Source organism: Bos mutus, chromosome 24, assembly GCF_027580195.1.
Source record: "Bos mutus isolate GX-2022 chromosome 24, NWIPB_WYAK_1.1, whole genome shotgun sequence".
NCBI lineage: Eukaryota > Metazoa > Chordata > Mammalia > Artiodactyla > Bovidae > Bos > Bos mutus.
The window spans coordinates 52,954,944-52,971,342 of record NC_091640.1 but is presented as its reverse complement, the minus strand read 5'-3'; the positions used below and the strand labels follow the sequence as shown (position 1 = coordinate 52,971,342).

The 16,399-nt window shown below is 38.6% G+C and overlaps 1 protein-coding gene across 1 annotated transcript in view; it reads right to left on the bottom strand.

Annotated features, from left to right (window-relative positions):
- Positions 1–16,399, bottom strand: part of DCC (DCC netrin 1 receptor) — an 877,980-nt gene that overhangs the window by 157,757 nt on the left and 703,824 nt on the right. The window contains exons 17-18 of the mRNA XM_070361809.1: positions 12,035–12,207; positions 4,542–4,680 (exon numbers count right to left, since the gene is read on the bottom strand). Of these exons, the coding sequence (XP_070217910.1) occupies positions 4,542–4,680; positions 12,035–12,207 (312 nt within the window). The remainder of the gene's footprint in view (positions 1–4,541; positions 4,681–12,034; positions 12,208–16,399) is intronic.

Sequence of the window (16,399 nt, the reverse complement as noted above, 5' to 3'; positions counted from 1 at the left end):
GGCAAGAGTACTAGAGTGGGGTGCCATTACATTCACCTACTGTGTATTACAAATTGGTCCTAATTCTGAATGCCTCTCCACACTTGCAATTCTCTTTGGCTTCTCTATTGACTGTATAGTACAGAATTTGAGCATTACTGACACTCTCTTTCCAGCTTCTCTTACTAAAAGAATTCCAGACAGGGGACACCAAACATTCCCATCTATTGTACCATTTTATTTCCAATACCCCATTCTCAAAGCCACTATTTAGTTAGTTAAGTCGCTCAGTCATGTCTGACTCTTTGCGACCCCGTGGACTGTAGCCCACCAGGCTCCTCCATCCATGGGATTCTCCAGGCAAGAATACTGGAGTGGGTTGCCATTTCCTTCTCCACTCAAAGCCACTAAGATTGTAAATTAACCAGAGCTGTACTAACGGTAATATCCTGACAAAGTACTCACTATACTTAAAGTTTGTTTCTTTTTTTTTTGGAAAAAGGCAGAGGAGAAGAAAGAAGGACAAGGAAGAGAAGATCTTTGAGTAAAAGTGAAGTGAAAGTCGCTCGGTGGTGTCTGACTCTTTGCGCCCCCATGGACAATACACTCCATGGAATTCTCCAGGCCCAAATACTGGAGTGGGTAGCCTTTGCCTTCTCCAGAGGATCTTCCTGACCCTGGATTCAAACCAGGGTCTCCTGCATTGCAGGTGGATTCTTTACCAGCTGAGCCACAGGGGAAGCCCATATTAAACATAGTTTCATATATATCTTTTAATGGAAAGAAAAATTCTTGCAAAAAAAAAAAAAGATTTGTAATAGTGAAACACTGAATAGGCAATGCCACCTTAGGGAAGGCTTAGTCACATAAAGTGATCATTCAAGATATTTTCTAAGCCACAGATGGAAAGGTATTTGTTGTCTACTTGATCAGTTGTGTCCGACTGTTTTGCAACTTCGTGGTCTATAGTCCACCAGGCTCCTCTGTCCATGGGATTTCCCAGGCAAGAATATTAGAGTCAGTTGCCATTTCTTTCTCCAGGAGGGTCTTCCTGACCTAGGGATCAAACTCATGTCTCCTGCATTGGCAGGCAGATTCTTTATTGCTGAGCCACAGGGAAGCCCAGGAAGGTAATAGATAACCAAAAATTAGAGTATTATACCAAACATGTGACCAAAGTATTAGACATTCAGCTTCAGCATCAGTCCTTCCAACGAATATTCAGGACTGGTTTCCTTTAGGATTGACTGGTTTGATCTCCTTGCTGCTCAATGGACTCTCAAGAATCTTCTCCAACACCACAGTTCAAAAGCATCAATTCTTCAGTGCTCAGCTTTCTTTATGGTCCAACTCTCACATCCATACATGACTACTGGAAAAACGATAGCTTTGACTAGACGGACCTTTGTCAGCAAAGTAATGTCTCTGCTTTTTAATATGCTGTCTAGGTTTGTCATCGCTTTCCTTCCAAGGAGCAAGTGTGTTTTAATTTTGTGGCTGCAGTCACCATCTGATGTTGGGGAAGACTGAAGGCAGGAGGAGAAGGGGACGACAGAGGATGAGATGGTTGGATGGCATCACTGACTTGATGGACATGAGTTCGAGCAAGCTCTGGGAGTTGGTGATGGACAGGGAAGCCTGGCGTGATGCAGTCCATGGGGTCGCAAAGAGTCAAACATGATTGAGTGACTGAACTGAAACCAAATATCATAAGACATTTTCCAATTTTGGAATTAATTAAAACACTTGTTTTCCTAACTAACTTGTTTTTTCTTAACTGTTAAAATTAAAATTGATGCTTATTTAGAAAACAAGTGGTGATGATTAGATTGCTTCACTGAATCTAGGTTGACATTCAAAAAATATAAAATGACTCCAGCTTAAACTAGCAAAATAATACACTGAAGAGCTGGTTATTAAAAAAACCCAAAAACCTAACGACTATTGTATTTCAGGTGCTGAGAAAAGTTTTCTTTTTCCTTAAGCCACGTGACTAGATTCTGGTATTAGAATCAATGCCTTAGATGTTTACGATTATCATATGAACTGTACATTGTTCCCTCATACTTATTTAAAGCTAAGAAATGTATGTAAGTTTATTTGGCTGCACTGGGTTTTAGCTGCGGCTGGCAGGATCTTCAGCGCATCATGTGGCATCTTTCGTTGTGGTGCAGGAACTCTCTGCAGGGGTTGAGGGGCAGCAGGCTCAGTAGTTGGGGCATATGGGCTTAGTTGCTCCTGGCATGGAGGACCTTAGTTCCTGACCAGTAAGGAACAGCCACCCCCTGCATTGTAAGGTGGATTCTTAACCACTTAAAAAGAAGGAGTAGCAATGTCCTCATTCATTTTTCCCCATCAAGAACATAAACGCACACCAACATCTTGGGCATTTGGGTTTGGACCGCTCAGATGCTACCCTCTCCTCTTTCATTTAGAGAAACAGGTAGGTTTTTCCTTTGGGGGACAAGGTCTCCTCTCTGTCACGTGAGCTGGGAGCAACATCAAATAGGAATTTCCTCGCCTCCACCTCACTCTCTGTAGCTGTGTGATTCTCTCTTCTGGGAAACTGAATGCTGATAGAAGAAAGGAGAGCACATGGAGTTACACCACCACAATTGTAGCACCTTGCAGGGAGAGTGCAACAGTTCCTCATCTCTAATGCCCAGGGATGTGCTGCTTCTGCCCCTTGCCAAGGCATCATTATTTAAGCTATCCTTCCAATTATTTTTATTTTACCTAAATTAACTAGAGTAGAATTAAGGATTTATCACTGGGACAGAATGCATGTTTCATTTCAAGAATTTGTCAGCTGCCATTATCCTTATTATGAGCAATTTCAGCACAAGTGCATCATATGTGGCCCCATAGAGTCTTTGCATTATTACAGAATTAGAAGCAAACTCCAGAGTTATTTCATTCACTTCATTTTCTTCTCACGGTTTTAAAACGTACAGACACTTGCGAATTACTTCTCGCTTCTCATCATCACCCAAAAATCTTATCCATAGGCTATTTACACCTTTGTCCAGATCATTATCTGTTTTGACAATCACCCTTTCTACCAGTCACATTTCTAAAAGTTAATATCTTTCTGTCAGCTATGGGTCTCAACACTGATGTCCTTACAAGGCTAGGCAGTTCAGGAGAAATCAATAGGGTTCATTTATTAAGTCAGATGTTGGGCGTTTATGTTTATGATGGGGAAAAATGAATAAGGAAATTACTACTCCTTTTCTTTCACCCAGGGAGGACCAAATACCTACTGGTTTACATTTAACTCCTTTCATCTCCTTTTAGGTTAAAAGAAAGAGCATGACTTTTATTCATCCCATAATGTATAACTCTCCCTAAGAAGTTAAGAACACTGGCATCCTGGGCATATTTCTAGGAGAATGATTTTATATACGTAAACACGTAAAGTAGAAGAAAGTGTTGAAATTAAACAACTAGAAAAAACTTCTTGCAGAAAGAAGTGCCCTCAGAATTGTAAAAATATTCCCAGTGAACTCAGAGTTAAGGTAGTAATCTGAAATTAAAATTAGAACTGCCATGCTATAGGACAAATTCAAAAGGAAAAAGAAATTCAACTTATTCAGATAAAAGTTTTACTGCCATACATTTTAGAATTTAGAAATGTGTGGTATAGTTTATCCCCGAATATGATGTAATACCATGAAAGCTATTAAAATGTATGTTAAACCCTATTTCCTTCAGATGTCGGATCTCTGTGAGCTATAAATGCAAAGTGCACTGCATGTCTGCTAAGGTTACAAACTCAACATTTATGACCCACAGCAAATGTGACTGGAAAAATTTACAGTGAATTGCATTCACTCTCGATTTGAACTATTGCAAAATGCATGAAAGTTTTCCATTGTGTTGCCTTATTTCCAAACAGTGAACATGACTCCCTAGAAATTTCTTCCCAGTCAACTGTGTGTGTGTGTGTATGTGTGTGTGTGTGTGTGTATGTGTGTGTTAGTTGCTCAGTCATGTTGATTCTTTGCAGCCTCATGACTGTAGCCCACCAGGCTCCTCTGTCCATGGAATTTTCCAGGCAAGAATACTGGAATGTGTAGCCATTCCCTTCTCTAGGGGATCTTCCTGACCCAGGGATCTCCTGCATTACAGGCAGATTCTTTTACTTCTGAGCCACCAGGGAAGCCCATGAGGTAAGCACCCACGAGCCTACAGCTGTAATGCGATTCTTCATTTTGCATCTAATTTTTTTCCAAAAAAGTAAACATCTACAACGTCTGTTGATCAAAGACACACATCCATTGGACAGAGTAAAATGCCTTTACTTCAATGTATTGAACAGCAGATTTATATTCAGAAATCCTCAATTAATGTACAAATTAAAACCAGATTACTTATTCCCCTGGGGACTCATTTTCTTCTTATTTAGAGTCGGAAGAACAGTATTTGATATAAAAGTACTATGAATGATTTTATGCATGATTAAGTGTAATGGAGACATCATAGTGCACACACGTTCCAGATTCCTCGGAACCGAGAAAATACCAGCGGAAAATACATAGCGGAAAACTTTCCTTACATACCTGCCTCATACGTGGTGGCATGTGCGGTCATGCTCCAGGTGCTGGACCTTCTGTTTTTCGTGACCATGACTGAGAACTCGTACATTGTGTTTGGTTTGAGGCCCGTTGCTGTGTAACTCAGAGACGTTGTGTCTTCTGACTACACAAGTGGGAAATAAGAAAAGAGATAAAAAAATGAACTTTCTCAACTTGGTAAATCAAGACACAAAGGAAGACTATCCAAAGCAACAAAAAGGAATTTATTTTCCAAACAGCAGAAGACCCAGGACAAAGCACTGACTTTATTTCCTTTCTGTCCCAGTTCACACTGGCTGATTGTACATCTAAAACGTAATCGATAAAATCAGGTGTTATGTTGTTCAAAGGGGCAGATAGCTGATAAATTTTCCCAAGTGAGGCAATAACCACAGAGACAGGACCAATTCCACTTCCTTCTGTCAGTTCCATTTGTAAGGTTATCTGCACTGACTTGAACTTCAATTTATTTCTAATAATTGAAAACTTTTTTTTCAGAGGCTTTAATGTTTTATATATTTCACATAAATTATTATGGTTATTTTCCATAGGTAATAAAATGAATTTTTAGAGATCTAATGCTTATTATTTTTTTTAAAACAAGGCTTATGATGCAGACTTCTACGGATGCAGGATCTAGATAGCCATTATAAAGAAAATGGACAGCAGCAATATTGTGTCGTGCATTCTTCTTTCCTTATGAACAGATCACATTAAACACAGACTGAAGTACAGTCACTGGAGCAGTTAATCAGGAAGAGAACAATAAATCAGATAAAATTTAAATGATTACGTGTTAATATTTTTCATCCTCTGAATACATTATTTTTCTTTTAAACAACAGGTTAAGGATATTTTAGTAGAAAGTAAATTAGCTGTCTCTATTGCTTACTCAATAGACCAAAATTGTAATAATGAAACAGGTTAATCTCCCAGGTTAATGTATATTTTCCATATGATGAGGCAAATTTAAAACTACTTATGCCTCTTATACATTTCAATTTATGATTGCTATTTAGTCCTTAATCTTCTTCCAAGGTTAAACATTTACTTTTAAGTTTACTACATTTGTTGTATTTCTATGTCTAGAAAAATCAAGGAAAACATTTTGTCTCCACCTATGTCATAACTATCTCCTCCCTAGCTACTCCAGTATATCTTTCTTATTTTACTATGAATCCTTCTTAGACTATAGCTCTGAAAATCCTACATTTCATTATAAAACCAAATAAATATTTAACTGTACTAATAACATTTTGATGATGTGCCCATCCATCCTATTAAAGTGATGACCTCATAAACATTTATCAGAAGCTCCTCTTAAAAAAAAGCCATGAAAATGTGAGCCCTAAATAAATGCAAAAATAATTTATAGACTCAGAAAGATGGAACCCTATAAAAAAAAACATGAAATGGGCAGCTAGTATCTGACGTACTGATATATAACTTCCAATCTTGCCTTCCTTCCCTGTCATGATACCACTAAGTCTTAGAAAGATGGGGAGAAATGGGGCAATGAGATACAGTTTGGCTAGGAGGGAAGGACACACTTTAATAAAACTTGTCTCTTTGAACATAGACACAACTGGCCTTTGGGAGACAACCAAGCAGCACTGCCCTTGCTTGTGTTCCTAAATGACACACCTGCATCATTTAAGTACCATGAATTCCCTGAATTTTCTCAGGAACATTATGGAAGGTGACAGCTCATCAGAAATCATTAGCCTGAAAGTACTCTGGGAAGTCATGGCTGTGTGTGTGTGTGTGTGTGTGTCCATGAGAGAGACAGAGCACAGAATATATAGGTACTACCTCTCTGAGCCTCGGTTTCCTCATTTATAACATGGAAATAACCATAGCACTGACTTTACAGTACTAATTAAAGTGCGAAAGTAAAACATGTTATCTGGCTCAGAGTAGGTACTAAATAAATGTTAGCTACACTATTTTATGCATTGCCTAGTGTGAAATACAGGTACTGTATATGTTGTATATATACACATACGTACATATATATATATACGAATTTTATGTGCGTGACAAATTCTCCATTGAGCTATAAGAATTTTGAGGACACTGGATCTTGCTTAACTTCGTATCTCCTGTAATACCCATGCTCTAATCAGTAGTCAGTGAATGCATTTTGAAAGGAATTTTATGTAAAATATCAAGTGAGCAATCACTTTAGTAGAAAATAAATTATATAAAAAGTTCTCTATTTGATAAGGAAAGTCAATATAAAATTTTGGGCAATCAAAATATGAATGTCTGGCCTGACATGGGACTAACTGAAGTAGAATGTATTCCTGTGGGAAGTGGTCTGGATAAAGCCATCAGGTCATCTGAGGCTCTAGTTTGATGGGGAATTCTGTCAAGTTGTACAACCTACCCATAAAGATCTCTACATACATACACAGCTGTAAAGAATCTTACTTATTCTTTTTATAGTAGGTGTCAACACCCCAGTCACATAGATGAGAAAAATGAGATTGAGCAAATTAAGTGACAGGACAGGACACGGCAAAGCCAGCTTGTAAGCCCTGGTCATTTGCCTCTAGGAATGTATTTGGTCATGTATGAACATGAGAGTTGGACTGTGAAGAAGGCTGAGCACCGAGGAATTGATGCTTTTTAACTGTGGTGTTGGAGAAGCCTCTTGAGAGTCCCTTGGACTGCAAGGAGATCCAACTAGTCCATTCTGAAGGAGATCAGTCCTGGGATTTCTTTGGAAGGAGTGATGCTAAAGCTGAAACTCCAATACTTTGGCCACCTCATGCAAAGAGTTGACTCATTGGAAAAGACTCTGATGCTGGGAGGGATTGGGGGCAGGAGGAGAAGGGGACGACAGGGGATGAGATGGCTGGATGGCATCACTGACTCGATGGACGTGAGTCTGGGTGAACTCCGGGAGTTGGTGATGGACAGGGAGGCCTGGCGTGCTGCGATTCATGGGGTCGCAAAGAGTCGGACACGACTGAGTGACTGATCTGATCTGATCTGATGTATTTGCCCCCGTTTATACTGTGCACTCTCTGCCAAGCTTATATAGTGGGGAGTGAGATGAAGTAAGAGATGATAGAGGGTGTGCATTCTCTTCCCAGCTTATAAAGCTACAGTGGGGAGTGAGATGAAGCAACAGACCATAGTGGGTGTGAAAAGTTCAAAATGCAAAACCAAAGCATTCTATTCCCATTCTTTATAAAATTTAAATGTATCGTATGCCCATTCTGGATTGACCAGATACGGTCTGTATTTATCCTTGCTCTCCAACTTAACTAACTCTCCCCCTCTAACCCTTCTTCTCAGGGTGTGGGTGCAGAGTGTGTATGTGTGAGAAAGGTGATGAAATGTTAGTACTTAAAAGCTTTATTAGGTCAAGAAGGTGATGAGGAGAGAAAAAGTAACAATATTATTTTTATTCTCATACCTCAACCCATACATGAACTCAATCTCTCCTTACAGATGATTTTTGGTTGGCTCTCTTCTGTAGGCATTCTTAGCAAAACTCAATAATCCTGTCTGTTCTATTAACAATTCAACTAAAAAAAAAATACTGCTTTTGGAAATTCTGGAGCGCCAATCATTCTGCAGAGATCATTGTCCCTTAGAACATTTCACACACCGGCAAGGTACCCCGTGGCCATTCTGTGAAATGAATGTACAGCAGCACGGGCATAAAATTTTTAAAGTAGTCCTTTAAAATAAACTTAGAATTGGGTAATCGGCATATAAAGAGATTTTTAAAAAAGTGTTCTCTTATGTCTCATTTATTGTTTTATCTGATAATGTTATCTTTATTTATGGTTCTGCTGTGTCTTAAATCTGATACCGTAAGAAGATGGATAGGATGCTTATTCCGATGATACTACTTGGACTAAGCTGGAGAGTTCCTCCAAGTACCTGACCTGAGCAGGGAGGCTGAACCAAAGGAAACTGCTTTCCAATTGGTTTCAACAAAAAACTGATTTACTATGAAATGTGAATTTTACGCCCTTTAAAGGCTGAATGAAACTAGAAGCAGAACTAGCATGACTACCGGAATAAAAGAGGCAGACTGACAAAATTATTGGTGGATTTTGCTTTAACTCCAGGGTCTTAAAAGTCAGAAATTTCCAAAGGACATTTTAATCCCCCCCAGATCAACTCTGGCTTGAGGCTGGATTAAGCACAATGGCAGTTTAGTGGAAAGAACATTGGATAAAGTATCAGGAGATCCAAATTCTCCTTGAAAGCTATCCCAGTAAAGTGGTGCGGAGGAGGGATACAGCGGCGTATGAAGATTCTGGAGTGCCGGGGTCAAACTACTGCTCCCTCCGTTGCTGGGTAACACTTGGGCTCCTTGTTTCTCTTCTAGTTTTATTGAGATATAATCAACATACAGCACTGTGTAAGCTTAAGATGTACAACTTAATGATTTGACTTACATACATCAGAAAGTGGTCACCACTAAACAGTAAGTTTAGTGAATACCCACCATCTCATATAGATGCAAAATAAATAGAAACAATATAGTTTGCTTGTGATTAGAACTCTTACGATTTATTCTATCAACTTTCATATATAACACCAACCAGTGTGAATTATATTTATAATGTTGTACATTATATCCCTAATGCTTATAACTGGAAGTTTGTTCCTTTTGACTGCCCTCCCCTCCCTGCCTATACTCTTATTTTTAAAGCTACCTTCTTCATCCTAAATGGGCTTTGCTTGTGGCTGACATGGGAAACAGTCTGCCTGCAAATGCAGGAGACCTGGGTTTGATCCCTGGGTTGGGAAGATTCCCTGGGGAAGGGAATGGCTACCCACTCCAATATTATTATTATTATTTTTTTTACTTTATTATTCTCTGCTGAGAATCACAAAACGATTTTGGAGTTACTGGGCCAATTTCTTACTTAGCCAAGAACATTTTTATATTTTCTAAATTTTAAAATAATGAACATGTCCTTTTTATAAAGAAAAAAAGTGTTTAGAAGAAAGGAAAGGCATTGCAATGGCATAAGCATAGTAAATGACAGAAGGACCCATCATGGTCGAGGCGAGGGTAGGAAATGTGCACACCGCTGGAATCGTGCACCTTTGATGCTGGCGATCTTTGGAGTAGCTCTCTGTCTTAGCCTGTAGAAGAATGGATGTGAAAGCACATTTGAAACCCACTCCTCACACTGACGTGATCTTCTGACACTCAGCTCTGACTTTTCCCTTTGGAGAGGTCAAAACTTGCCTTTGGAAGATGGGTCTCTTTTTTTTTTTAAAATTATTTATTTATTTTAATTGGAGGATAATCACAATGTTGTGGTGGTTTTGCCATACATCGACATGAACCAGCCACGGGTGCACATGTGTCCCCATCCTGAACCCCCCTGCCACCTCCCTCCCCACCCCATCCCTCTGGGTTGTCCCAGAGAACCGGCTTTGAGTGCCCTACTTCAGGCATTGAACTGGTCATCTGTTTTACATATGGTAATGTACATGTTTCAGTGCTGTTCTCTCTTTTTTTGTTTGTTTGTTCTCTTAAATCATCCCACCCTCGCCTTCTCCCAGAGTCCAAAAGTCTGTTTTTACATCTGTGTCTCTTTTGCCGTCTTACATATAAGGTCATCGTTACCATCTTTCTAAATTCCATATGTATGCGTTAATATATTGTATTGGCATTTCTCTTTCTGACTTAACTTCACTTTGTATAATAGGCTCCAGTTCCATCCACCTCGTTAGAACTGACTCAAGTGCGTTCTATTTTATAGCTGAGTAATATTCTATTGTGTATATGTACCACAACTTCCCTATGTATTTGTCTGCTGATGGACATCTAGGTTGCTTCCACATCCCAGCTATTATTGTAAACAGTGCTGCAATGAACATTGGGGTACACATGTCTCTTTCAATTCTGGTTTCCTGGGTGTGTATGCCCAGCAGCGGGATTGCTGGGTCATAAGGCAGTTCTAGTTCCAGTTTTTTAAGGAACCTCCACACTGTTCTCCATAGTGGCTGCACCAGTTTGCAGTTTGACGAACAGTGTAAGAGGGTTCCTTTTCTCCACTTCCTTTTCAGCATTTATGTTTGTAGATTTTTTGATGGCAGCCATTCTGACAGGCATGACATGATAACTTATTGTGGTTTTGATTTGCACTTCTTTAATAATGAGTGATGTTGAGCATCTTTTTATGTGTTTATTAGTCATCTGTAGGTCTTCTTTGGAGAAATCTACTCTAGTATTCTTGCCTGGAGAATTGTACAGAGGAACCTGGTGGGCTACAGTCTGTGGGGTTGCAAAGAGTCGGACACAACTGAACGACTAACTCTTTTTCGTCTTAAATAATCATTTTGTGAATTTTTAAAATATGCTTTCATGTATTATTTCACTTGAATAAATTCTGAATTCTGTAAAGTACTCCATGGAGCTGAGTTTATTACACGTTTCAAAATTGTAAGTAACAGCATTAAGTATGTGAAAGTGAAAGTGTTAGTCACTTATTCACGTCCAATTGTTTGCGACCCCACGGACTACAACCTGACAGGCTCCTCTGTCCATGGAACTGTCCAGGCAGGAATACTGGAGTAACAACTAAAAGACGTTTAAGGACCTCTATGATCTAGCATAGTCCTAAGTAAATGGTGGACACTTAACAATTATTCAATCTCATTTTACTCTACATTTGTGTGTTGTTATATACACTACTCATGTGGTAGGCTTAGGAGGTAGTGTTCGATTATATAAATGAATATTAGTTGGAATTGCTATGGCTGACTGATAGAGATGTGAACGGATGACAGTGCCTCAAATGTGTATCTTTAAGGAGCTCCTGGGTTGGGGTTAGTGTGTGTGTGTGTGTGTGTGTGTGTGCGTGCGCGCGTGTGTGTGTGTGTGTGTGATGACTCTATGAGAGGACAGGGTAAGGGAGCTGGTCTAATTCATCTTAGTTAAAGGGCAGGGTACACTGTGCATTCTTTACCACGAGGGCCTTTCAAGGCTAAATGAGGAAACAGATGTTAATGACTTGAGGTGTGTTCACCATCTAAGGATAGAATAAAAAAATCTTCATGCACTCCTCATATTCACTATAAGATGGGTCTCTGCATACAATGTTAATATGCGTGACTGCGGCATAAACCTAGATTCCACATGAAAAGAAAAATGCCAAAATCTATCCAAGAAACTAATGCAGAGCTCTGCTATTTTCAAAAGAAAATGGCATTCCCTTGTACAGAATTACATTATTTATACAAACCCAACATCTGGTAGAATTCAAATAACATTTCGCAGCTCTTGATGCTTTTCTACCTCGTCTTAGAATTGTTTCCTAAGACACAATAATCCCCATGCCAGTTTTAGAGCACTGAGTTTTCAAATGCTTTGTTTTCCATTTCGTGTCACGGCAGCAACATAACTCATGACAGCCCAGGAAGTGTTTCAAACAACGGATGAAACAAATGGCAGTTCAAGGTAAGCCTCATACTACCGGTTAGAACCTCACCTTGTATTTCGCGTTCGTAGAAAAGCTGGTCCTCCACCGGACAGTGTAAAGTCGCACTTCGGACGTTTTTTGGTTCTTAGGGACAGAGTTGTCTGCCCAGCTGACCCTCACGGCATCGTGGGTTAGAGCCACAGCCTGCACACCTACTGGTGGGAGCATGGGGGTGGAGACATCTGGGACCGAGGTGGGGAAGTCATCAAGCAAAGGATAATAATCAACTGGGTCAGTGGGATCTGGGTTTAAAAACCCGACCAATGAAGCAAACAAATAAATACATAAACAAAAGAGTTAAAAACATAAACATCAGTGGCCACAGGTCACAATGAGTTAAATGTATGGCAATAATGATGAAAGGGAACATGAGAAGAACAGAAAAAATTATAATTAATTCAATCGGAAAACTCATTAGAAACAGTATTGCTAGATTACAAAGGTAACTGTTTTCCACAATCTCCTTATTTCCTTAGAATGCTTCTATCAATTTGGCTGTCGCTTCTCATTACATATTTTAAAAGTCCACTTTTTTTTTTCTTGGAATGTTGCACATTGCTTCTTCAAAGATCCAGTAGAGAATTCATCAGTTTTATAACTAGAAAGATACATCAAAATAAAATTCTAAGGACTGTCTATTTCATTTCCTCCTGCAAAAGAAATAAATGCCTATCTGATACCTGTTGTGTTGTTTTTCTCCTTCTCTAAGGCGACTTGGTATCTCTAATGCTTTTATTATTGCTTAGGTTTTATCTGCATAAATATTGTGTAGGTAAGAAACACAGGATAATAAGCAGAGGGCCCTGAGATCCGTAGCAATCTATGGCTATGACTGCACGATGTCAGACCAAGTCCACATGGCTCAATGATGTGACGGTTAGGTTTCACATGGCACATGGTGTGGTTAGATTGAAATCCTTAAAGAAAGTGTAGAAGTGTCCATCTTACCCACATTCTCACAGAGTAAGCTATTTATGGCATCCCTATATTCTATGTTCCTTGTTCTACAATTTTAAATTTCAAGGAAAGACTTCCTATCATTGGGCAGAGAGACAGAATGAACTCTGTATGGACTGATGAGATTCACAATGAGATACACACATGCTTTGATCCATACCACAATCAGAATCTGAACACTGATGTCTGTGGTTTCACAAAATTCTCTAGGAAAACCTTGTATTTGTTTTGATGCTGCGGATGCCAGAATCAGGAGAGTTTATTTTGCAGCTGGAGAACAAGTCCAATATTGAGCCTTTCATTTATTACTGAAGGTGTTTAAATTTGTTAAAATTTTCTTTTAAATCATACATGTGTTCTCACTAACAAAAAATGAGATGAGCTCTTAGACTGGCCATACAATGGCATTTGGGGAGATGAGGCCTACCAACACATAGAGTGTCTGGAACAGTAAACATACTGAGTTTACATCTGTAAGTATAGTATAAAGACTGTGGGTTGAGTTTCATGATTATGTCACTTTGTTCACTGAATTTTAAAAGTCTACTCCCTACTCATCACTGTTTTCTAATGAAGTATTTAGTAGTTTACTGGGCTGTGGTCTTTGGAGCAAAATATAAAATCTGAAAGGAAAAAGAGAACAAAAAGAAGACAAAAAAAAAAGAGAGAGAGAAAAATGTGTGTTTAAAATTTAATGACAGAGCCCAGGCTTTTCATATTTCCTTTGATGTGTTTTCTTATTAAGGGCTCCTTTAAACCCGAATGGATTTATGAGATGATGAAGGGCAGCTGAAGACACTGCAGCCTCTAGGAGGATCCCAATCAGTCATCAGGCTGGTACATCAGTGGAACATTCTGGCAAAACTAAAGCAGGCGCTGTCTTCACTTGACTTATTTCTATTCTTAGCTGACTTAAAGAACAATGTTACGCATAGCACAGGACTACTCTCAACCACAAACTCTTTGTAGATCAACTTGTATTCATGGTATCCTATCTATTGTTTCTTTGCCTAATCTAGTTTTGTTGAAAAACTATACTAACTTTATCGTTTTTCATAGATACCCCATATAAGGTTTTCAAAAGTAGTGATTTTACTTTAAGCAATGGTAATAATTCTGCTATTTCTGGCTTTTAGAGAATTATGTTTTTCATAAACTTCTTGTTGAGTTTCTCAGAGTCTCAGTTCCAGAATGCATCCATAAATTTCAAACAATGCTGTTTTTTTGATATATACCTATGAACTTATGTAATTCAAAATTTTCTACCCTGGCCAAGTTTTGCTTGCTTATTTTTGGTGGAAATTTTTTTTTTCTGGCATGGCTTGACATTCTATTTGCCACTTCTTCCATAGTTGGGCTAATGCAACAGCCATAGTTACATGGACAATTTGACTTTAAATTAAAATTAAATACAATTAAAGTGTCATTTATTGTGTCGCACTAGCCTATTTCATATGTTCAATAGTCACATGAACCTTGTGTCTGCCATACTGGATACAGTAGGTATTTCTAACAAAGCAGAACTTGTTAGTAGGTAGCACGCACTGCTCTAAATATATGCTACATATATTCCTAATTGTCTTTCCCTCACAGGTCAGAAACTGAGTAGTTGAATTAAATAAATTATTTTGCTGCCAAAGAACTCTGTTTATGTTTTTTTTTCTTCACCATTTGCAGTGGTGATATTCAAAAGAGTGGGGAAAAAAAGACAAAAACACAAAATATAGCTTTAAACCTTTTGCTAAAAAGAGAAACCAATTCAATTCCTAATAGTTGTTTTGGTGAGAAAATATAAGTGTTTTAGTCAATATACTAAAGCTCAAAACAAGCTTTTAAAAATAATACAATTTTATATCTGGATTGTACTTCATTTAGACATTTATGAAACAATTGAAAATAAACAAATTCAAACAACGCATCTCATTATTCGCCTGTTCTCATCCAGTCTCCAGGCTCAAAATGTCTTATTCTTGCAACAATATGAAATAAAAATTTTAAAAACAGCAGCAAAACAAGCACACTGTTAACCTGCCCTTTTGACCTAGTGAGACTTCGCTTGGCTGTAATGCTGATGTGTTCAGAATGAGATGCGGTCCAGAGTGGACCAGCATCTGTGAGCACATCCATGTGGAAATCACCAGAGCCTGATATTCCAGCCTGATGCATTTACTGCCTCTGAGCTTTATTATTATTACTTTATGTTCATCTCTTCCAGGGCTCCTCATGGGAGTACTGTGCAGAGGCTCAGAGACCAAAAATGTCTTCTAAGGATCCCTAAGACACCCTTACTGCGATAGTTTCCTGCAGAACCTAAACCTTTGATTCTGTTTATTTGTTCTTTGTTCTCTGTGGTGTGTGAAAACACAACAAAATAAGTCTGCCACATCTGGGCAGGGATGTAGAAAGAGCTGGTTTTATTCATCCTCTCCAACCCCTTACTGACTTTTCCCCAATCAGAAAATCCCTCATACGCTTTTCAATTCTCAGTATTATTTCATTTCTCAGATCCATTGGGATTAGTCATAGCAGGAAAAAAATGGTCTTATGGATCACTGGTATTCTAGAAACCACTCTGGGGATGCCATATGCTAAGAATTAAAGAATGACAACAAATGTTAAGGGAAAAGAAGTTAACAACACCTCAGACAGTTCTCCAAGCAATTTATCTTCAAGTTATCTGAACTCTATCTCTATTTTAACTAGTTTCTGCTCAAAAAATGGATTTTGGAGGTCATCTTTGTGTTCCTTCCTTGTGGTCTTTAGTTTTGGTAAAAAATTATGAGTTCTTAAAGACGGATCATGGTACAATTTTGTTTGGCCTGATCATGAGCTCAAATTCATAGTGAGGACTTTTTTAACTGTCTTTTACCCTAGGCAGGAAAGAGCAGACTTAATGAATAAACATTATGGGAAGCGCTGGCTCAGCCAAAGTGGTTGCTATCACTCAAAGGAATTTTGGCAGAATAAGAGAATAAGAGGAAGTAAAAATCCCAGACACCCTTCACCATGTTATCTCATGGTTTCCATCCTGGCCTCTATTTGCCTCATATCTCTATACTTAGACACAACACTTTTGACAGTAAATGTTCTCTGGGTAATATTTCTTATTTACCCTTTTTTTGGGAGTCAGAGTCCCTCTGATAATGCAATGCAAGATACATACTGTCTCCATGGATAAATTAATATACTGACATGCACCCAAGCTTTTGCATACCACTTCAGACCAAGCACAGATGTTAAATCCAACAGCCAAAGATTCAAGGAGACTCTGGGATAATATCAAAGGTTTAAAAGGAAATTTGGTGGACATCAATAAAGGGATGGTATGCTGTGAAAACCATCACATGACAACTGCAAATCTGGTTTACAACTGTATATTCTCAAGACAGTTTCTGAATGAAACTTCAAGATTTGGAA